A 24,611-nucleotide genomic window follows, 5' to 3' on the forward strand; every position below is an offset into this window, starting at 1 on the left:
GCTGGGAATGCATTTATGAAGAAAATGGAGATTGGGTGAACTCCCAGCCGGGTGACCGGCGGCCGGTCTTCTGACCGGCTGGGAGTCTTCTGATATTACTTTGAAAAAATCGAAAATCACCCGTTTTCCCAGCCGGGTGACCGGCGGCCGGTCTCCTGACCGGCTGGGAGTACACTGATGCCTAATTTTACACGAAATTGCCCCAAATTTCTTCATTATTCTCGACACTCTTCCTCCCTCCTCTCTCACTCTAACCCTAACCCCCCTCCCTCATTCCCATCAACAACCTCCCCACCACCACCTACCACCACCACAACCACCCCAACCTCCTTCCCAACCTTTCACCCACCATCAAAATCACAAAAATGGCCCCAAAGAAAAGAGTGAGGAGAGGGGACTTGGCACTTCAACAAGCGGAGGCGGTAGCGGCAGCGGCGACCGACATGAGCTCCGATCCCGACTTCCCGGATATCCAATTCGCCTCAATCACGATGAAAGGTAAGTTTGTCTTATTCAAGAAACGCCCTATTGCCCCTACCCGATTTATTGATCGACAATCCATGCGGGAATTAGGATTAGATCAAGTTACTCTTGAATTATTTGAGGGGGTGGGTATGAAAATGATGTATGCAATTCATGAACGGACCTATGCCCGTCTTACTTGGGAATTTTTGAGCTCCCTCCGTCTTGACAAGCACCGCCAAACCCAAAAGGTAGCCTTTTTGCACTTCCGATTGATGAACAAGGACTACTCCTTAACCCTCCCGACCTTTGCATCCCATTTCGGGCTTGACACTAGCCCGCCTCACAAGGCACCCGAGACTTTCGACCATGGGGCCTTATGGAAGGCTATTTCGGGTTTGGATGATATCAAGGGGGTCAAGAGAGCCGCAAACACCGTCCATAATGCGGCAATTCGGGTTTGGCATCGGTACATGGGTTGGACCATCTTTGGCCGAGAGGAAAATCATAATTTCCGAACGGAGGAATTGGAAATCCTCGGCTCTTACCTTCGTTCCAACCCAACTACCTTCAAAATTGACATCGCCCACCATTTGGCCCTCACATTGCAAAGGCTTAGCAATTCTCCGGCCTCTAACACGGCCGTTGTCGTGGGTGGACTCATCACCCATTTGATTAAGCGGCTCAACCGGAGAGTCAACTTGAGTGGCATGCGTTTTATGATCGGTGATACAATGTTTATCAAGAGCTATATCCACCACAACCTCGGTTGGTTGAAGACCCACCCGAATGATGGCCTAGACTATTGGCAAATTCGGGTGGATGGGGTTGATCGAAATTCTATCCCTCTTCGCAACCCCGACAAAATGAAAGTGGTGCCCAACTCGGAGTATTATTTGCTTGAGATTGAAAATCTCGAAGACCCCTCTATCCCACAACAAATTAACCCTAATCTTCGGTACACTCGTGGCCGACCCATCATTCCCGCAAGGTCTACCTTGCGGTATGCCACACCGACTTCTCCTTTTGTCCCCGGGCCCTTCCAACAAGGAGAGGGGTCCTCCAGTCAACAACAACAACAATCGCCCCCTCTCCATGCCGACCTCATTTCCTTCATGGCGGAGATGAAGATTAATATGACAAACGCCGCAAGTGAGCGGCATGGGCTTCAACAAAGGCTTGACCGGATTTACTATGACCATTCTCTTGGTCAATTCCCGGTCTATGATGATTGTATGAAGAACCAATACAAACACCCCTCCGGCCTTCACCCCTCCTACTATTTATTCCCGGATGGCGGACATCCGGAAGATGGGACCTTCCGCTACGGAGATATCAACTTGCGGCCCGACTATTTTAGTGCCCCGGTCTTTCCCACCCCGCCTACCACCCAAGGGGAGGGACATGACGCGAGGTGGTTCGGGGGTGCCCCTTCAGTCTTCCAAGAGGGCGGGTCTAGTGGTGCCGGAGGGCACCCGGAGATGTTTGTTGGTATGAGCCAAGCCATGGAGGATTTTAGCTCGGATGTCCACTTGAACACGGATGATTTCATTCATGACTCCGAGTTCGGGGCAATTCAAGGTGACGGTGATGGTGATGGTAATGATGATGATGGAGACGGTGAGGGTGATGATGACTATGAGTAGAGCCTAGTAATGAGGGCTCCACTTCTTCTTCCCTCTTCACTCCAAAGCCGTCGGTATGCTCCCCTTATTCAATCCAAATGACAAGTACGATCCCTCCCTTTTATCCAAATTTCTCATTCATGTTTAATTTTTTCGCATGCATTTTAGTTGATAATTCATTTAGTTGCATCATATAGGATTGCATTAGATTTCAATTTTGTAATATATTGTCACATGTAGTAATTGCATTCACTTAGCATAACTTGCATCGTTATTTAAATTTTGCATATAGAATAGAGCATGCATTGCATTTTCAAAATAAAAACCAACTAAAAATTGAAAAATGACCAAAAATCACCAAAAACATGTTATTTTCTTTCACTAAATTGCCCTCCCATGTCTATAAATAAGTGTGGGGAGGGCCTAAAAAAAAAAAAAAAACATGCTTTTAATTTGAATTCCCTCCACACATTTATTTCCATCTGGAAGTAATGTAAATAAATAAGTGTGGGGAGGGAGTTCTTATATCAAAAATCAACAAAAATATGCCTTTTTAATTTTTCAAAAACAAAAATCACAAAAATATGTTATTTTCATTTCAAAAATTAAAAATACAAAAATATGTTCCTTCCTTTTTCTTATTCACTCCCTATGCTTTTGTCCATTGAGGACAATGTACATTTCAAGTGTGGGGAGGGAAATATCCACTTTGTGAATATTGTTTATATTTGTTCATATCATTATATGCTTGTAAATTTAAGAAAATTCAAAGAAAATGCCTAAAAATTGAAAAATTTCTGAAAAATTCAAAAAATTTGCATTGTATATATATGTTTTGTCTAACCTATGGCATGGCGCATTGACCACTTGAGGCAAAAAGGAGCTAAAAGACCGCTTGGTATAATCCTTCCTATCTCTCACTCCTTTTACTATTCTTTCTTCTCGGTATCTTGATATTTTGAAGGAGAACGGGAATTTTTGTTGCCTTGGGTGTCTCCTTGGGAGACCGTTTGGATTTGTTGGTGTTGATGTGCTGCTAGGTTTAGCCAAATTGTTGCACGTTTCATTTCATGTTTGTTTAAATTTCCGCATGCATTTGTTCACATGTATATACTTGTTGCATTTCTTTCTTTTTGCATTGAGTTTGTAAATAAATTTTTGAGAAAGAACATGGTCAAGGAAGGGAACCAAGTACCCCCATGATGAACTAATGTGCCCAATTGTGCCTTTCCCCTCCTCGTGACTCGCACCCGTGGCCTCTTAGTTAGCCGAGGAAGGAGGGCTTGACCAATGAGTTTAGACCGATCTTGTGAGACCTAGGGCCGTAGGCTAGACCTTTGGCTCGACTTAGCTACTCAAAGGTAAGGGTAGAGCCTCCTAGGGTGGGTACATTCATACCCCTCCCTCATCTAGGTTTGAGAGTAGGCCTCCTCGCGAGGCGTGTCACATCATTACGCATAAGTGTGTCGCATCGTCCTTAGACCATGAAATTGCATTACATTTTTGTGCACATGATATGAAGCAAAAATCAGTTTTTATGAACCTCACATAGCCAAATAGCCTTGTTTTCTCCCCTATATCGTTTCCCTTTTTGATTCACCCCCTTTGAGCTTAGCCTTTTCATTTGGCAAACCCACTTAAAATAGCTACATTCCCATAACCACCCTTCCTTAATCAAGAATTGGTCGGTTTTGTAGTTGTGTTGTAGGAGGTGATTTGGGTCGTCTTGGTGGATGGCTTGCACGTCCACTTGGGTCGGATTTCGATGTGAATTTGGCATTATATATAAATAAGAGGTTTTGAAAAAGAAATGAAAAAAACAAAATAGAAAAGTAAAAAAGTCATGAAAAACCAAAAAAAAAAAAAATGAGTTGTGTGTTGTATATATTTGTTTGTCGCCAAGAAAAAGAAAAAGGCAAAGCAACACCCCTCCTCATCATTAATTGGGGTAGAAAAAGCCGTTGCTAAATAAAAGGGCAAATTGATGTTTTTCCAAAGATGAGTCGGGTTTACACATTTTTTGCATGGCTTGGGAAACCGAGTCGTTGTTACGGTGTAGACGTTACCATTTGTTGAAATAAAAGGAGTTTTATCAAATTTTTCCTACTTGAGTTGGGTTTATGCAATTTTTGCATAGTTTTGGTCATCAATGCTATGTTAGGGCATAGACGTGTCTCATGTGTTGCAATAAGAGATGGGATGTGATGTGTCGACGATTCTTGATTTGAGCCCCACATGTCCAAACGGTGCTTGCACCAATCCCGTTTCGACCTTCTCCTAAGCCCCGTTGTGACCCTTGCTTCATGTTTTGTGCATTTTCCCATTGATTGCATTTCATTGGACATAGGACGGTGTTACACATTAGATTGCGGGCACGTTTTCGCTGGTCGAGTTAGTTGAGTGATTTTGGTTACTTTTTGTCACAAAAATCACCTTGTTCTTTCATTGAGTGACGAGTGAAAACCGTGAGGATGTCGTTGCCTTGGTCCCCTTAGTCATGGGTCCTTTGGTTGAATCTTGTGTCGGTTTTGTAATTCTCAGCGGACTTCCCCTTTTCTTCCCTTTCCCCGCTCTTGAATTTGTTTCTCGGGCATTGGTCACACAAGGGTTGCTTGGGTCATGTTTAGGGGGTTGGCACCTCAATTGGCACTTCTGAGACGGTACTCCCGACCAAGACCGTGTTTAGTTATTTGAAAAATTCGGCCACTTAGATGAGGAAAGTGGATCATTTTGTTAGATGCATTCTTCTTGTTGATTACGTGCTTTCATGATGAATGTGTCGAAAGTTTTGTAGCAAGACCCAACTTGCCTTGCAATAGGGCACTCTCCCCTCATGGGTGTCAAATTGTGAGTTGAAGGGGCGTTGAGTGCGCTAATACTCGATCGGCTTAAGTAATAGTTTAGTTGAGTGATGCTTATATTGTGCATCCAATCTCCATATCTATCATAATAATGCTTTGTGCAATTGGTTGAGGACTTACTCGGGGACGAGTAAGGTTCAAGTGTGGGGAGGTTTGATATAGAACCATTTTGCACTCTTTTTCCCTCTATTCTCATGCTTATTCGACCCCATTTAAGGCGGTTTTGTGCCCCCTTTACTCTCGTTTCTAGCCCCGATTTCCTTTACTATGACATTGTGGCCCCCTTGCAGAAACTGAGGCGGGAACGGGCAAAGTGAGGCTAAAAAGACGGGAATGCTAAGCCACGCATAAAAGATGAAGGAGTTGATCTTTGAGAAGTACTCTCACCCGTAGGCGCAAGGCAATGGGCTAGCCGGGCCGGGAGCACTGTATACAAGAAATGAAGGAGGAAACAAGGAAGGAGTGTTCCCACGGTGGTGGCTTAAGCAAGAATGGCTAGCTAGCCGGGGGAGGACGCATTGGCTGAAGAAGCAAAGAAATTGGAAGAAAGTTACAGGAATCTCCCAGCCGGTCAAATGACCGGCAGCCGGCTAGCCGGCTGGGAGTTCCTCCAAGGCCAAAAGTCAAGTTCCAAGTCAAGAAGCTGTCCCAGCCGGTCAGGGAACGGCGGCCGGTCGACCGGCCGTGCACACCTGATGACCTCCAAACTTGTTCAAAACTTCCAGAGATCTCCCAGCCGGTCAAATGACCGGCGGCCGGTTGACCGGCCGGGAGTGCATATACGTGTTTCAAAGCCCATTTCCAATTTCGGTCCTAATCCTTGTGTAACCTATATATATCCCTCTCCTTAAACACTTTGACACACAACCCTAGATCTGAGAATATTTCCCCTTCAAGTTTAAAACTTTGCTAATCCTTTGCTAATCATTCCTTAATTAAACTAGTTCTTCAATCAATTAGTGATTGAATTTGGGTTTGTAAGAAGATTGAAGGATTTCCTTCTTTATTATTTCTATCCAAATTCCTCTTTCACTATTTTGTTGGTATTAATTCTTTCCCTATTTCCATTTGTTTACATTTTGTTCTTCCTTCGAGTTTATTGGATCGTTTATGTTAAAATTGTTGTTGTTGTTTGTTTGTTGTTGTTAATTTCATCTTTGTTCATCTTTTCATTGTTCCTCTTTGCTTTGATTCTCTTTCTTTTGTTCATCCTTGGATAGTTGTCCCCAAAGACTTAATCTTTGGGTTGATTTGGTTAAAGATTGTGCCTTTTGGATTAGTTAACCTTGTTATTAGATAAAATCTCTTTCTCTCTTGATTATTGTTGAATTTGTTGCATGATTAGTAGTAAGATTTATCTTCCCACCATGTTTGTGACCAAAGTTTCCATCTTTATTGTTTATTTTGCAATTAGGACCATGATTAGTGAGTAGTCTCCTTCTAGGACTCGGTTTGACCCGATATGGGTAATTTCACTAATTAATTGTCACTAAGGCTAATTTGTGGGGAAAATTGGTTAGGGTAGTCTTGGGGAATTTTCATGCTTAAGGGTTGGTTTCCGGGTAGTGTCGGCTTTTGACCCTTGTCCACCAACGGAAGTTGGTTAGGTTGTTAGTCGAGTATTTTGGGACCGACCCTTGTCACCAACTAAGGTTGAGACCGGAAGGGAGAACCGAGGGAGGGTGCCTCTAGGCTAGTGTTTGAAATCGACCTCCGGAAGGGGGAGTGGGATGACCCGGAATTTGATGAGGGCTTAATGACCTTGACCATTCACTTGACCTCCTTGGGAAAATGCATGTTCTTGGGGTTGTCGGGTTTTGAGTTGGGGATACCGACTTTCGAACCCGGGAGGGGGGTTAGTCGGAGTAGCTAGTGTCCTAGTGCGAGACCGGAAGGGAGGTTCTAGGCGAATTAGAGCCATCTCCCCCTTACCTTTCTACCCCTTTTGATTAGCCGAGACGATTAGTATGTGGAATTACTCATATTCATGGTTGGACCGAGTTCTAGTCTTTCTCTTTATTTGATTTACCCTTTATCTTTAGTTTGTTCTTACCTTATCTAGTTGTTTGTCTTTAAATTCGATAGTTTAGCGCTAGTTTGTTACCACCCACTTTGTTATTTATCGACTTAGCTAAACCGGTGAATTAGAACGATTAGTACTCCACCTACTCCTTGTGGGATCGACCCTTTTAAGTGTACAACGATAAAATCGTGCACTTGCGAGGTTTGACTTGAGACCATCACATACAGTTGATAATTGGTTACATTTTATAGTACTCCACAACTTTACTAAACAATTTACCATGTTGACAGTTTAACATCTATATCATCCTCAGTAATATGTTCATTAATAAATAATCAATAAAACAAAACTATATCCACAAGTAGTAACAAATGTACCTTTTGTAACAAAATATGGAACAATCTCAGTTTAACGACATTTTCAAAGAAATTGGTCACAAAATATACTTCACAAATACACTTTACAAGTATAAATTGTTACCATATCTATACAATATGTTACCATATATGCATAAGTCAAAAACAGTCACAATCAGTTGATAATTAGTTACATTTTATAGTACCCAAGAACTTTCCTAAGTCGGTCACCCTGTTGATAGTTTAATTTTATATGTTACCATTCTCAGTTATATGTTCATTAATAATGATCGGTTAAACTAAGTTATATCTACAAGTAGTAACAAAGTGTTCACGTTTATAAACATAATATATAAACCATATTAAACAAAGTTGAAATGTAATATGATATGGACAAACCAAAATTAAAACAACAAAAAATCCGTAAAAATGAAAAAACCAAAATTAAAACACCAAAATATTAACAAAAATTAACAACAAATCCTATTACGACTCCTATGCACATTCAAGCAAAATTTCAACTATAATCAACAAAAAATGAACAACAAAACCAAAAATGGCCTCCAAAACAACAACACATAAACTAAAATCAAAATAAGGCAAATCCAATGTTTACCTTCAAATTTCAACATATTACATCTAATTAACTAAACCTTCAAGGATAATAAAAAGACAAACCCAATATTTACCTTTAATCTAGTTTGTCTGCTCATTTCATTTTGCTTCATTCGGTTATGAAGATGATATGTATTTTTGATTTTTTTTGTTGGATTTTGATATGATGTATTTTCTAGATTTTGGATGAAAATGGACATAGAGAGGTTTTTTTATTAAACTTTTGTGATAGAAAAAAAAAATTGAGAACATGGTAAATGAAATAAAAGAGTCTGAATTGAATGTTCTTGCCTCCTTGGAACAATAAATAAATATTATTTTTTTATTCTTTAATGTCACTTCAGGAGACATAAGATCAGACTACTCAATTCTCTACTCAGCCTACATGCACTAGTAACCCGCCCCATTTTCTTATTATCTGGTATGTATTCGACCCGTCGCAAGCTTGTGACGGGTAATGCCGTCACAAATAAGAATTTGTGTAAAATTATTAGAGGGGGCGGAGAAAAATGTATAATTATTATGGAGCGAAGATCGATACTCATGAAAGGCAATATAAAAGTCTCAAGTACGTACATGACGATGACATGCCTTTCTCTCCATTTCCTAAAAAGAAACTGAGAGGCCATTTCCTATCGGTGGTCCAAATCGTATTCTGGCATCATCGAACGGCTCAAAATTTATGGGTAAAAATAAAAAAAATAATGAGGTTTAGTGGGAAAAATATTATTAAATGAATTTAAGAGAGGGAATGGAGAGAAAGAAATGGAGAGGATCCATTTCCATTAAAATGAATGACTATACATGTTGGAGTATAAAGCCATTATTTTAACGAATGTGAATTCAAAGAAAATTCTCAGCATGATCTCTGCAGTTGCTAATTAGTTATACTGTGATGAATTATTGATAAAAAGCATGCACACTAAAAATCAAAGCACAATCACCTCAAATACAACATCAAAGAAATGCCTATCATAGATGAATACATAGTTGAACACATAACAAAACAAAACACCGATTATGCATTTTTAATGACTCGTGGTAGATACTTGAGAGAGTAACGGGCCAAAGAAGTCTTCTCCCAAATGATATGCACTGAATGGGCAAGAGGGGAAGTATGGATTTCAAAATTGAGTATGATAGAAGGGTAATTTAATCATTTCATCGGGTAATATTGGTAAATTATGGGCGACAAAAAGAAAAAGTTAAGAAACTCCTAAAATTAGAGAGTTTCTATAAGATACAAATATTTTAATATTTGGTCAATGAGTACATTTATTATTGATTTGGATATATTCAGGGTTGGCTATCAATCGGTTATAATGCATTTGGTTCAATTTCGGTTCGATTTAGATTGAATCGGATTTTGGTCATTGTTCAAGTTTTTCACGTCGCATTATGAACATCGAGATTATGTAGCATTTGACACTCCATATTGCAGTATTATGTAGCATTTGGCACTCCAGATCGAGCTGGAGACCCAACAACGTTCCTAGCCCAGACAAGTAAGGAGTAGCTCAAGGTGAGAAGTTTGGTAGAAAAATTTCCCGGAGAAGACACCTAAATGATACAACAGTCAACCGTTACAAACAAGACGTATAACGGTTGTAGAGTAATTTTTGCGTAAAATGATACAACAGTCAACCACATAAATGCTTGTTTAGTGCACCAAATCCTTCTACTACCACCTTAAATATTCTCATGTTGCTCACTTAATTGATCTATCTCACATCTTAGTACTATCTACTAAAAATGTCGGACGTAAATACTAAATCCATGTGTGTCTTAAGACATATGGTTCGAAATATTCAAGGAATATCATGTCGGGTTTACTAAGATAATAAGCGAAGAGCCAGCCCCGCTGGTGTCCTATAGACCTATAATCCTAAGACTAAGCAAATTAAGGAACTTGTTCTTCGAATTAGTAGATCAACTATAGAATTTGACAAACAAGAAGATTTTGTACGTGAAAATATGTTCTGTGTTTCATTAATAAAAGTTGTCAATATATACAACTTAGAGAGATCATTGCTAGGTTAACAAAAGATTGTGATCCTAAATTACATGCTAAAATATAGCTAACAATATTGTTATATGCTAAATATATGCCAATCAAATAATATCGCAATATCCTCGGAAATCCCGGAATATTGCTCCAATACCCCCCCTCAAGTTGGAGCATGGGAGTCGGAAATGCCCAACTTGTCGAGTAAGATCGTGAATTGCGGACGGCCCAAAGCCTTAGTTAGTATATCGGCCAATTGTGCTTGAGTATGGACATAACACGGTAACACAACTCCAGTTTGAATATGAGTACGAATGAAGTGACAATCAACTTCGATATGTTTGGTTCTTTCATGGTAGACCGGATTGTTGGCAATATGCATGGCTCTCTCATTATCGCAATGAAGTCGAACAGGTTCATGAATTCGAATTCCTATTCCTTCAAGTAACCCTTTCAACCATAATATTTCACAGGTAGCGGCAGTCATGGCTCTATACTCCGCTTCGGTGGAGGATAAGGCAACCGTAGCTTGCTTTTTCGTTTTCCAAGAATTAGGGGAACCACCTAAACAAACGAAATAAGCGGTAATGGACCGGCGCGTAATCGGACAACTAGCATAAGCCGCGTCACAATACGCTTCAAGCTGAAGAACCGAAGAGGGGCGAAACAGAATTCCTTGACCCGGATTCTTTTTCAAATACCGAACCACCCGTAAGGCCGCGTCCCATTGAGTACCCGTCGGTTTTTGCATGAACTGTGACAAAATATGGACCGAATAGCTAATATCGGGACGAGTAAGACAAAGATAAATTAATTTACCCACCAATCGTCGATACCGTGTGCCGTCTTCTAGAGGAGCATCCTTAGCAAGAGCGAGTTGGTGTTTTTCATCCATGGGAACACTAGCAGGTTTACAACCGAGAAGGCCCGTTTCGGATAACAAATCAAGGGTGTACTTACGTTGACAAAGAAAGACCCCCTTCGAACTTTGGGCAACCTCAAGCCCCAAAAAATACTTCAACTTCCCTAAATCCTTCATATAAAAGCATTGGCTTAAATAGGATTTAAACTTAGCGATAGCATGTGAATCATTTCCAGCAATAACCAAATCGTCCACATAAATAAGTATGTGTATTTCAATGTTATTCTTGTGAAAAGTAAACAAAGAATTATCGGAAGCGCTCATAATAAAACCATAAGAAGATAAAGCGGTAGCAAGTTTATCATACCAACATCGTGGAGCTTGACGGAGCCCGTACAATGACTTGCGAAGACGACAAACTTTACCTTCGAACCCTTTATGAAAACCAGGCGGCATGCGCATATATACTTCTTCCACTAAATCACCGTGAAGAAAAGCATTGTGCACATCCATTTGATGTAATTCCCACTTTTTAATGGTTGCAACAGCTAAAAATGTGCGAACAGTGACCATTTTAACCGTCGGAGCAAATGTCTCTTTAAAATCAACCCCTGCCTCTTGATGATTACCAAGGACCACGAGTCGTGCCTTAAAGCGTTCAATGGAACCATCAGATTTGTGTTTGATTTTAAACACCCACATACAACCAATAGCAACCTTACCATACGGTAATTCACTCACTGTCCAAGTATTATTGGATTCAAGAGCAGCAATTTCGTCGGACATTGCCTTTCTCCACCGAGCATCACCCATGGCCTCTTTAAAGGACCGTGGCTCAATATCCCGAGTAATTGCTGCAAGAAAATGACGGTGTGGTAGCGAAAATTTATCATAATTCACAAAGTGAGATAAAGGATAACCATTACCTGAGACGGAATTGATGATAGCGGGTGACTCTTCCAAGGACGTATTAATGCAATCCCATTTCACAAAATCTTTGTGATTTTTATTCGGAATTTTCGCGCGCTTTCCACGCCCAAGAATATCTGCTGCCGAAGTATTCGAATTGCCCTCGACATTCATGTCAGACCCCATGTCGTGCTCAACCCCGTCACCCCTGTTTTGAGCCGTGGAACCCTCAAGACCCCCACTAGTGACCATGCTTGAACCGTTACCAGTAGGAATAGGGTCGTCAGGAGGGACAACAACCTCCTCTTCCTCGTCAATAAAGGAGGTAGCAGGAGATTCATTGGACAGAATATTGGACCCGGCTTCAGTGGCTTTTGAGTAAGGAAAAACATCTTCTACGAAGCTCACATCTCGGGAATGAAAATATGTACCCGACTCTAAATCAAACAATGTCCAACCCTTTTTACCAAACGGATAACCAAGAAAAACACACTTCCTACTACGACTATCAAATTTGTCAGTAGGATTGACATTCTTTGCATAGGCTAAGCACCCGAAAACCCGCAATAAATCAAGGTTGGTTGCCTTACCAAATAGCATTTCAAACGGTGTTTTACCTTGTAAAATACGAGTTGGTGTTCGATTTATTAAATGTGCAGCAGTTAAAACACACTCGCCCCAAAAGCTAGTCGGTAATGAACTCTGAAAACGCAATGCCCGAGCGACATTAAGTAAGTGTCGATGCTTTCGTTCAACTCTCGCATTTTGTTGTGGGGTTTTGACCATAGAAGTTTCGAAAATTATGCCTTGCTCACGAAAATAAGGAATTAATGGTTTAAACTCCGTCCCATTATCACTCCGTATTCGTTTAACAGTTGAATTAAATTGCCGCATAATTAACGCGAAAAACTCCCTCATAAGCCGTGCAACTTCATCTTTCGATTTGAACAAAAAAACCCAGACACTACGGGAATAGTCATCGACAAGAGAAAGAAAATACCGCGACCCACAAGACTGATTCGAGTCATAAGGACCCCAAACATCACAATGTAAAAGCTCAAACAATTGCACTGCATTACTAGAACTTATCGGAAAAACTGATCGAGTTTGTTTAGCTCGAAAACAAACATCACAATACTTATTATTATCCAAATAATGTTTTAAATTTCGAATGGACGGAAGACACTCCATGGCCTTAAAAGATGGATGACCTAACCGTTGGTGCCAAAGACCGACATTGCCAGACGCTTCGATTGCATTAATACGTCTTGGTTGCTCCATAGGCAGATGGTAGAGTCCATCTATGAGTGCACCCTCACCAATCCTCGTCTTCAAGGTAAGGTCCTGAATAACACAAGCAGAATTAGTGAAATGAATACACAAATTCTGAGAAAGGAGCAATTGCGAGACGGACAAGAGATTGCAATTAAAATCTGGTACAAAAAGCACATCAACCAAAATGAACTCAGAATTAAGTCTCGTCTTGCCACGATGGGTGGCTTTTAAACGAGCACCATTCGGTAAACCTACTGCAAGTGGTGCGATTTTAACACACTCATCCAGTAAATCAAAAGTTCCACACACATGTGTAGAAGCCCAAGTATCGACAATCCAAGTGACCGCGTGCTTACCATGAAGACGAATATGATTTGCATCAAGTGCGGGCTCACCGAAAACCGCATTGGTCTGAACAGTGGAGGAGCTTGCCCCTGTACCAGAGACCGTACCAGAACGAGGCCCACGACCATCCGGGTATCCGTATTTGTCCCAACAGTTTGGTTCGCTATGGCCGGGTTTGTGACAGTGGGAGCACGTGAGTCTCGGCCTCCCCTGTTTTGTGCTCTGCTTTTTGCCCTGAACTGCGAGCGCCATTGCCGCGGGAACCTCCTGGGTAATGTTGCGTACTTCTTCTTCCTGCACAATGCGAGAATACACAGAATCCAAGGAGGGTAACGGAGTGATACCCAAAATGGTAGAACGAGCAGTGGAATAGTGAGGAAGCAAACCCATCAAGAATTTTCGAGTTTGCTTCGTTTCACGACGCTGTCTCAATGTATCAGAAATATGACACTTACAACCGGAGCAATCACAAGTCGGAAGGGCGTCGTAATCATTGACGTCATCCCAAAGTTTCTTCAAACTACCATAGAATTCCATGACAGATTCTTCATCTTTTTGCTTGCAATCGGAAATCTCCGATTCCAATTGATATACCTTAATGCCGTTTCCACGAGAAAAACGATTACGAATATCGTCCCATAATTCCACCGCCGTATCGCGATATGAAATTGACGATCGAATTGTGGAATCAATAGTGTTAAAAATCCAAGCAATTACAGTGTAATTGGCAGTGGACCAATCTTCGAGGTCGGCAGAGCCAACCGGCCTCTTGAGGGAACCATCAACAAAACCGAGTTTTCTTTTCGCCCCCAAACCATTACGAAAACCTTTGGACCATTCCGTGTAATTAGAGCCTATGAGCATTACATGAGTAATTTTGGCGGAGACTCCATCGGAATTGGAAAGGGCGTAAGCGGGTTTGGTGACATGCGGCGAGGAAGAAGTGGGAATCTCGGTGCCTGTCATGTTGTATTAGGGTTCGTAATGTCGAAACCTAACTGATACCATATAGAATTTGACAAACAAGAAGATTTTGTACGTGAAAATATGTTCTGTGTTTCATTAATAAAAGTTGTCAATATATACAACTTAGAGAGATCATTGCTAGGTTAACAAAAGATTGTGATCCTAAATTACATGCTAAAATATAGCTAACAATATTGTTATATGCTAAATATATGCCAATCAAATAATATCTCAATATCCTCGGAAATCCCGGAATATTGCTCCAATATCAACCAAGTTTAGTGTTTTTTTCGGATATTGTTGCATTGCTCGACCAAAAGATTGATGATCTTGCCGCCGATGAACTGGTACGGTCTTAACAGCCTAAATGGCTAGAAAAAACATGGGTACAAGGATATCGTCGTATTTAGTGGTAAGTCAACTACATAGACGCCTTTCTTAGGCCAGCAAGTCTCTTATAGCACCCTCTTATATAGTTACTCCGTATATCATAAGACGAGCCCAAAAGAAGACAAGCCCAAATGTAACCCTTCAATATGTTTGACTCTTGAGGTTAGTCTTTGTGTCGCCTGCGAAAGGAAAGAGAGGAATGATAAATATCTCCGACCACATAACCCCGAACGGGGTCGTGACTTTCTTGGCCGAGACACAAATTTCCATGTAAGAATTTCACTAAGGGTGTGTTTGGATAGCAAATTGGGAAGGAAAGAGAGGGGAGGGGGATGGAAGGAAGGTAAAGGGAAGGAAAGGAAAGGGAGGGGGAATGGAAGGGGGTTATTTGGATAGCAAAAATAAGTAGAGGGAAAGGGAGGGGGAGAAAGGAGGAGGAAGCTTATTTCTGCATTGGAGGAGGACAAAGAGTGTGAAGCTAATTTCAATGCATAGGCAATTATACCCTTGCCATACTGCTGGAGTATTTGGCAAACCCACACTCAATTTGGAAGGAGAAAGTTTTCCTTCTAAATCTTGCCAATGATGGAAAGATTCTAGTTTGATCTAAAAGAGGGAAATTAAATCCTCTCATTTCCATCCCCTTCCATTTCCCTCCTTCCACATATTGTAACCAAACAAAGGAAATTGAAACCCTCCATTTCCCTCCCCTCCCTTTCCCTTCAATTCTCTCAATCCAAACACACCCTAAGTATTGATATTAATATATATCTCCGACCACATAACCCCAATAAGGGATGCCATATATCTCGTATATACTTTATCGAACATGATAAATTTACTTATCATTGCCTTATCCATTACATATACACGAACTCAATATACGATTATATGACCATACACTCCGTATTCCCTGTTAGTAAATAATATATTGTTCATATCTTTCCGTATATTTGTTCCTTGCTCGTTACTTCGTGTATCTAATTAGTTTAGGTATATTTCGATTCATATATTGTCTTTCCTAAATTCATGTATTTGTAAACTATATAAGGTTGTATTCTATTGCAATAATAATCATCACATTCAAAACCAATTCTCTTGTTTTCTAACATGGTATCGAGCTTGTAAGATCCGTCTTACCCTAATCACTCCCAATTTTTTTTTCGGTCTTCCTGCAACCGTCTTCCATCCTGTCTCCATGGCCCCTCATGGAAATCTTATCCCCAACCCTATCGATCCTAAAGCCCCCTTTATCGATGTCAATCTCTCTCAATGCAAAGAACTCACCCCCCTTACCTACTTTACCTGGAAAACTCAACTATCTAATATCCTCTTCGGATACGACCTACTGAAATTCGTGGATGGTACCCATCCCGCTCCTCCTGCCACTGTAACCGATGAAACAACCAAAACCACAAAATCAAACCCTGCCCTCACTACCTGGCAACGGCAAGACCGTCTCATTCTTGGTGCCATCACTGGTACGCTACCCAATAATATTGCTTCCCTCCTCACTAACACCACAACCTCACGTGAAGCTTGGCTCACCCTTGCTAACACGTATGCCAATCCCTCACGCGGCCATATCCTTCAAGTCAAGGACACTCTTGACTCCCTCACCAAAGGTGACCTCTCTATCTCTGATTACATGACCCAAATCAAAACTCATACTGACAAACTCGCTGCTCTCGGCAAACCTATGGATGCCGAAGACATCATTGCTAAAATCCTTCGTGGCCTTGATAGTACGTATCAACCAGTCATTGAGGCAGTACGAAACCGTGATACCACAATTTCCTTCGACTCCCTTCATGAGAAACTTATCAATCATGAGCTTACTCTCAAACAAAATACTCCCTCTCCTCAACCAGCCTTTCCTACCTATCCTGCCACTGCTCTTGCTGCTCAAACCCGATCCAACTACAATCGTTCCTACTCTCGCACCACAAATCAACCTGCTCTCCTTCCCACACCGCCACCTATCTCCTCCTCTGACCCCCCAACCCCATTCAAAGGCCACTGCCAGTATTGCAAACACCCTGGCCACTACCTCACCATTTGTCGCAAATTCAAGCGTGACTTTCCCACTCTCACCCTCCCTGACTTTCCCCTTCCCCCTCCTCGCAACAACAACAACAAACAGCCTGCCCAAGCTCAGGCTCACGTAGCCTCTGCCGTGCCTTCCTCTTCCTCTCGCCCTTGGATTGTGGATAGTGGTGCAAGTCATCACCTTACCAATGACCTTGATAATCTTTCCCTCCATAACCCCTATGATGGCTCCGATGATGTTATTATAGGCGATGGTACATCTCTTCCAATCTCCAACATAGGTTCCTTTCATCTCTTCACCTCTTCTTCTTCTTTAAAATTTTCTGATGTTTTACACGTTCCCCGTATCTCCCGTAATATACTCTCTGTCTCTCGTTTTTGTGCTGAAAATAATGCCTATACTGAATTTTTTCCTTCTTCTTTTCTCATTAAGGATATCAAAACTTCCAAAGTTCTTCTTCAAGGCAAGTTTGAAGATGGTGTCTACTTATGGCATCCCTCCTCTCCACAAGTTCACCTGAGTCATCTTCAGTCCTCCCTTGGCTGGCACCACAAGCTCGGCCATCCCTCCAAGTCTATCTTAAGTTATTTACGCACCAACTTTCCATTACAAATACCTATTCCTAGTTATTCTAATTGTAATTCATGCGATATCAATAAAAGTCATAAATTAGTATTTTCCGAATCATCATTGTCTTCCTCTGCTCCTCTCGAACTCATTTTTTCCGACGTATGGACCTCTTCTGTTCTCTCTTACGACAACTTCAAATATTATGTAATTTTCGTTGATCATTACACAAAATATATATGGCTATATCCCCTTAAAAATAAATCCGACACCTTCCATGTCTTTCAGCGATTCAAAGCTCTCGTTGAGAAATTTTTTAATCGTCCAATAATTCGAATTTTCTCTGACAACGGGGGCGAATACCTCAAACTCACTCCTGCCCTATCCCTCACTGGTATATCGCATCTCACATCCCCTCCCCACACTCCTGAGCACAAGGGCTATGCTGAGCGACGCCATCGTCACATAGTCGAAACAGGTCTTGCTCTTTTATCCCATGCCCGTCTTCCTCTTACCTTCTGGCCTCACGCCCTATCTACTGCCACTTACTTAATAAATCGCCTTCCAACTCCGACCCTGTCAAATGCTTCCCCTTATCTCAAGTTATTTCAAAAACCACCAAATTATCTCAAGCTTCGGAGTTTTGGGTGTCTTTGCTACCCCTGGCTCCGTCCTTATGCCGCTCACAAACTCGACTCTCGTTCTAAACCTTGTATCTTTGTTGGGTATTCTGCAACCCAGAGTGCTTATCATTGCATTGATCCTACTACAAATCGTCTCTACACTTCTCGTCATGTCAAGTTTATCGAAACTGAGTTTCCCTACTCTGCCCTCACTTCTTCCTCTCTGTCCTCTGATTACTCCGTCACCCGCTGGTGTCCCCTTGTCCTTCCTCTTATCTCCCAAACACCTCCACCCGACACTACTACCCCCTCCCCTTCCTCCCCTGTTTCTCCTCCCTCTCCCACTGCCACTCCCTCCTCTACACCTGCCCCAACCGAAACCCCCATCTCTGTTCCTGCATCCAACCTCGTACCCTCTCCCTCCACCTCCACTACAGTCCCTGCAACTCCCTCTCCTACACCCTCTCCTCCACCTCCTCCTCCTCCTCCCCCTCCTCCTACCCGCACTATTCAAACCCGTGCCCTTAACAATATCCACAAGCCTAACCCGAAATACGCCAAGGTAGCCACTGTCTCTCCCTCACACTCGCTCCCTACGTCTGTCAAACAAGCTTTGTCCATTCCCCATTGGCATCAAGCTATGCTTGATGAATACAATGCACTTTCTAAAAACAAAACCTGGACTCTGGTTCCTCCATCCCCTGACCGAAATATAATTGGGTGTAAATGGGTATTTCGCATCAAATATAATCCCGATAACTCGATCCAAAAGTATAAAGCTCGTTTGGTTGCTAAGGGCTTCACTCAACGTCTGGGTCTTGATTACTCAGAGACTTTCAGCCCGGTTGTTAAGCCTGCTACAGTCCGTCTTCTTCTCTCTCTCGCTGTCAGTAATCGCTGGCCCATTCGTCAACTCGATGTTAACAATGCCTTCCTTCAATGCTCCCTTACTGACAAAGTGTTTATGGCCCAGCCACCGGGTTTTATTGATAAAGGTTCTCCCTCCCATGTATGTTTACTTTCCAAGGCAATTTACGGTCTCAAACAAGCTCCGCGAGCTTGGTACAATGAACTGAAGTCTGCCCTGCTCTCCTATGGTTTTCGCTCATCACCTGCTGATCCATCGTTTTTCGTGTGCTCTGTCTCACCCTCTCCCATTTATTTACTTGTTTACGTTGATGATATAATTGTTACCTGTCCATCTCCGTCATCTATGCAGAAATTTATCGATATCTTATCTGCTCGTTTCTCTCTTAAGGACCTTGGTCCCCTATCTTATTTCTTAGGTGTGGAAGTCATGCCCAACTCTGATGGTCTATTACTTACTCAGTCCAAGTACATTCTTGATCTGCTGGAACGTCATAAGATGCATGAATCAAAACCGCTTCCGACTCCTATTGCTTCCCACCCTCCCTTGCGTCATGATGATGGTCAGCCGCTCTCTCCTTCTCATGCTACTGATTATCGTGTTGCTATTGGTGGACTTCAGTACCTCTCTCTCACTCGTCCTGATATTTCCTTTACGGTAAATAAGCTTGCTCAATTTCTTGCTTCTCCCACGGATGTTCACTGGTCTGCAGCTAAACGGTTGCTACGCTATCTTCATGGTACTGCCCATCTTGGCCTTCAATTATATGTTAACTCTCCCTTGCGTCTTCACGCCTTCTGTGACGCGGATTATGGTGGTGACAAGAATGTTTTTGTTTCCACCTCCGGTTATATTGTCTATCTTGGTCGCAATCCGATTGTCTGGTCTTCTCGTAAGCAACGAACTGTTGCTCGTTCCACCACTGAAGCCGAATTTCGTGCCATTGCGGATGTAACATCTGAGCTTGAATGGGTTCACTCTCTCCTTCTTGATCTCGGCATTTCTTCTTCTTCCCCTCCTGTCATTTATTGCGACAACCTCGGCGCTACTCATTACTCTGCTAATCCCGTTTTTCACTCCCGTATGAAACTTGTTGCCATTGCTTTTCATTTTGTTCGGGAACGTCTCAAATCTCAGCAGTTGCGTGTTCAACATATTGCCAGTACTGACCAACTCGCTGACTTGCTCACTAAGCCTCTTCCACGATCTCGGTTTGCTGCCTTATGTTCCAAGATTGGCCTGTCTTCAGGGACGTCCATCTTGCGGGGGCGTGTTAGTAAATAATATATTGTTCATATCTTTCCGTATATTTGTTCCTTGCTCGTTACTTCGTGTATCTAATTAGTTTAGGTATATTTCGATTCATATATTGTCTTTCCTAAATTCATGTATTTGTAAACTATATAAGGTTGTATTCTATTGCAATAATAATCATCACATTCAAAACCAATTCTCTTGTTTTCTAACATTCCCGACTCACATTATATCCATCACGAGCTCAACCCGATTTTGACTCGAAAACCCGAATTCACTTAAATGTCTTTTGATAAAAAACACTAACAAGTTCCAAAAATCAGAGCACAATAGTTTGGCCCCCAAAATATGTCTATACAAGTATTACTTGAAAGGCGACGGTGTCATCTTGTTTTCCTTATAATTTGGGATTCCAAATTGGCGATGGCTCAGATTTATTCAACGGGCAATCGCTCAGATTTATTAACAGCCCTGCAAATTTGTTTCGTTAAAAAAGAAAGTAGAACGTAACAAACAAGCAACATTCGACAGAATACAACTTCACGTTGAATCAAAAACTCTAAACGAACGAAACAAAATCATTGTAGGAAATTGATCGATTCATTTCCTGATTTCAAGTTTAATGGATATACGGATCAAACATCGGTGTTTTGGTCGTCAAACAATACGAGACTCCCAGTAAACGCAGCAAACTTCGTAGATGCATCTTGATAAAGATCGAGTTCAGGAAACTCTTTCATTACAAAAAGACGAATACCAAGTGTAAAACGTAGTCTCGTCTTTGTCATCAAAATGTCACACAAAATCAACATTTTATCAGTTTCCCTACCAAACCCAAATAACTCAACATTCCTCCCCAAGTAATCAATTGGACCCATATGAATATAATCATTAATTGCGATATTTAATATCAAACACCAAGACTTTTCTTTTTTAACCCAAATATGAACTATCGCACTCGCACCAATAATGACCATGACGTCCATGTCGCGTTGATACTCGCAATGCGACAATGATAACTTAGTTTTGGGTATAGTGCTTTAGATGTGCAGCCATAAAAGTAGGGGAAACAATGAGGGAATGCCACGATTTGCAAACACAACGACATTTGCCAAAGATTTTCACAGCAAGTTTCTTGAAGAAGATTTCGAACCATGTCTTCAGAAATACATGGATTTACATCTGACATTTTTAATATTATAATGTGGGATGGATCGATGAAGTAAGCAACATAAGTGTATTTAAGGTAGAAGGAGAAGTAGTTAGTGCATTAAACAAGCATATGTATTTGTGGTCGTATCGTTCAACCTGTATGCAGGGCATTTTTCGAAAAGGCTACGGTTACACTCAGTGTATAGAATCTTCTATACACTGCGAGTAACGTAGTGACACGTGGACATGGGATGAAAGCTTTTTTTAATTTGATTTTGTTATTTTAAAGCCAAAATTGTAAAAATTAAATTTATAATTTAAAACTTTTCCATAATTATTAATACTAGTTCTTTATACATCAGCACTAATTGACTACCACCCTGTCAACTGCCCGCCAGTAACCGCCAATCGGGGCCGACGATGACTCCTCTACGGGCGTGACCCCTCACTCGACCACATACGGTACCAATTCACGCCGTGCATCACCTCTTCGTCCTCTCCATGAGCCGCCGTTGTCGTGCCAACCACCGCACATGCCGTCATCAAGCCCTTGGCGCACGGACAGTTCGTTGTTATTACAGGTCTCGAGCATCAAATAAATGGAGGTCAACGGGATGTTGAAGTTCCCGTGAAAGGGGTAGAATATTAATCCACTGCTAGTGCATCATCAATCATCATTAGTACTAAACAATTGTTGTCCAACAATTCATTCTGAATTTTTTGATCGTTTGGATTCAGCAATCAGCACTTCCCCCAAATCTTTTCCAGATTTTTCTTTTAATTCAAATTGATTTTTTTTTTTAATTCAAAGTAAATGTATGACTTTAAGATTTTGTTTTTTGTAAACCAAATTAACCGTATAAATTTTTGATAATAGATTGTTAATGTAGAAAATTTAGAAGATATGTAATTTTTTTTTTTAAATATAATATATTTAATTATAGTAAATTACATAATTATTAATCATCATTCCAAAATTAACAAACTTCTAAAATTTTCCATACAGACTTATTCCAAATTTCCTCCATGACTACTAATAGATTCTGCCACATGTGAAAATTTAATTCGTGGTGTATAGAAGATTCTATACACCAAGTGTAACCGTAGCATCTTCCGGCATTTTTGGTTCCCAATAATTGTACAGAAAAACATAATTGTTGTATCAACATTTTCCAAGTAGTAAATGGTCGTTTCGTTATTCTATGAATGGATATGAATGGTCTTGATCCGAAAAGGGTAGAGTTACACCAGGTGTATGAGGGCTCTCATACACCACCAATTAAAATGCGCCATTTGTCAAAGTTGAAGAATCTAATTTTTATCCTTAATTCCCTTGATTCCTTCATTAATTAGCCTTAATAATTGTTCTCGGTATTGACAGTCTACCCTATTAATTAAAATTACTTTTCTCCTAATTTTTTATATTTTAACTCTATTTTATAATTAATACATGTATTTATGTATAAATTTGTTTTCGTATATTTATACTGAGAGGCGTATACATTTCTTTTTTGGTATATTTGTACTTTAGCTTATACGATATTAATTAGCTCTTTATGTATTTTTCTTTGTACTTTTTTTTTTGTGTTGTATTATTAGTCAATATTAATTAGCCCGTTATGTATTTTTCTTTGTAATATTTTTTGTTGTATTATTATTTACGGTGATTATTTTATCTTTGTAATTTCTTTGACATAATTCTTTTTTTTATCACTTTTTATTGACTTAAAAAATAATTATTTGAGATTTTCACTGTTAAATTTTTATAGATATGATATAATTTTAAATAAATTGCGTGTAATTTCAAGCAAATAAAGCGTAATTTGGATCAGATATTTTGTAACTCCCAATTCACGGAGCAGTACTAAAAATTTCAAAAAATCAATAGTCTACGAAAATATTTCCATTGCGTTGGGCTCGAAAAAATAATAAACTTAGGCTTTTGTTTCGCCTTAATCGAGTCTGAATGAGACGATTTACGAGTCTTTTACGAACCCGCTTATATTTTATGCGGGTCAAAAATTTCGTTTTTTAAATCCTATATTTTGATATTTGAAATATAAATGGTAGCATTAATTTAATAAATTATCTGATAAGAAGAAGAAAGTAATTAATTAGATAAATGGGAAATTGAAATTATGAGAGACAAAGCATTAATTACATGTTGGTGAGTGTTTTTTTTGTTTTAATCTCAACCGTTCATCATGTAAGATCTAATGGTAGAGATGAGAATTTAGGGACTCAGCCAAATTTGGTTTATTTTTTACATGTTATTTGTATCGTCCTTTTTAATATTAATGAAAAATTATTTCCTTCTCATCTTACCTTTTTTTAAAAATTCTCTTTATAAATTAAAATCAATAAATAAAAAACAAAAAGAGTGACCCTTATCATTCTCAAATAAAATAGAATTAAAAAAAAGGTAACTCTTATCATTCTTCATAAAATTAAATTATATAAACGTTTGAGTTCCCTATGCAGCTTAATTTATTTTACATTATTCGAGAAGGTAAATAGATAAAAAGTATTGATGACTAATATAATTATTAAAAATAATAGAAATGACATTTTCTTTATTTATTTACACGTTCTTATATTAGTGAAAGTAAATAATTTACGTAACTTCGTAGAATAAAGTAACATATTATTGTCAAAGCATATTTTTATCCAAACGCAAACTATATTAGTTAAATTAGATGGTAAAATATAAGTTTTATTTTGTTAACAAATGGAAAATTACATTTAATAAATAAATAATTACTTTGTTAAGAAATTATTCAAAAAATTTACTTTTGTCACTTTTCGAAAATCTATTAGTAAATATGAAAAATTACGGTTAGATTAGATAGTAAAATATAAGTTTTAATTTGTTAAGAAATTAATAATTACATTTAATTAATTTATTTTGTTTATTAAATGAAAATATTAAAACATAAATTATATGTTTGAAAACGTAAAACAAATGTACTACATAGCTCGTTGCGTTGATCGTATGTTCATCCAAGTTTTAGCCCATCTTCGATTAATTAAAATATAATTTTAGGGTTTGTAGGGTTTTTTAGGGTTTTTTAGGGGTTTAGGGTTTATTTGGGGTTTAGGGTTTAGGGTTTTTTAAGGGTTTAGGGTTTGTAGGGTTTATTTGTGGTTTTAGGGTTTAGGGTTTCTTAGGGGTTTAGGGTTTGTAAGTTTTATTTGGGGTTTTAGGGTTAATTGTCCCGATGAACATGGTACAACTAATTATAGCAATGTTTGATCAATATGATTTTATATATGATCGGAAAGTAAGACTTAATATTAAGATGTCATGCCACTTATGGTTAAGATGCTATCGATCATACGTTGTTATTCACTAATCATAGCAATATATGATCAATACGGGTTTATATAAGATCGGAACGTAAGG

General features: G+C 39.9%; 1 protein-coding gene across 1 annotated transcript; it reads right to left on the reverse strand.

The window, feature by feature from the left end:
- Positions 1-12,768: 12,768 nt before the first annotated feature.
- Positions 12,769-14,367, reverse strand: LOC141627900 (uncharacterized). The gene is made up of 2 exons (XM_074441102.1): positions 13,350-14,367; positions 12,769-13,062 (listed from the first exon to the last, which is right to left on the reverse strand). Exons 1-2 carry the CDS (start codon positions 14,302-14,304, stop codon positions 13,034-13,036), a joined length of 984 nt encoding a protein of 327 aa, XP_074297203.1. The 5' UTR covers positions 14,305-14,367; the 3' UTR covers positions 12,769-13,033.
- Between the last annotated feature and the right edge of the window lie 10,244 nt (positions 14,368-24,611).

The sequence above is a fragment of the Silene latifolia genome, chromosome 2 (assembly GCF_048544455.1).
Source record: "Silene latifolia isolate original U9 population chromosome 2, ASM4854445v1, whole genome shotgun sequence".
NCBI lineage: Eukaryota > Viridiplantae > Streptophyta > Magnoliopsida > Caryophyllales > Caryophyllaceae > Silene > Silene latifolia.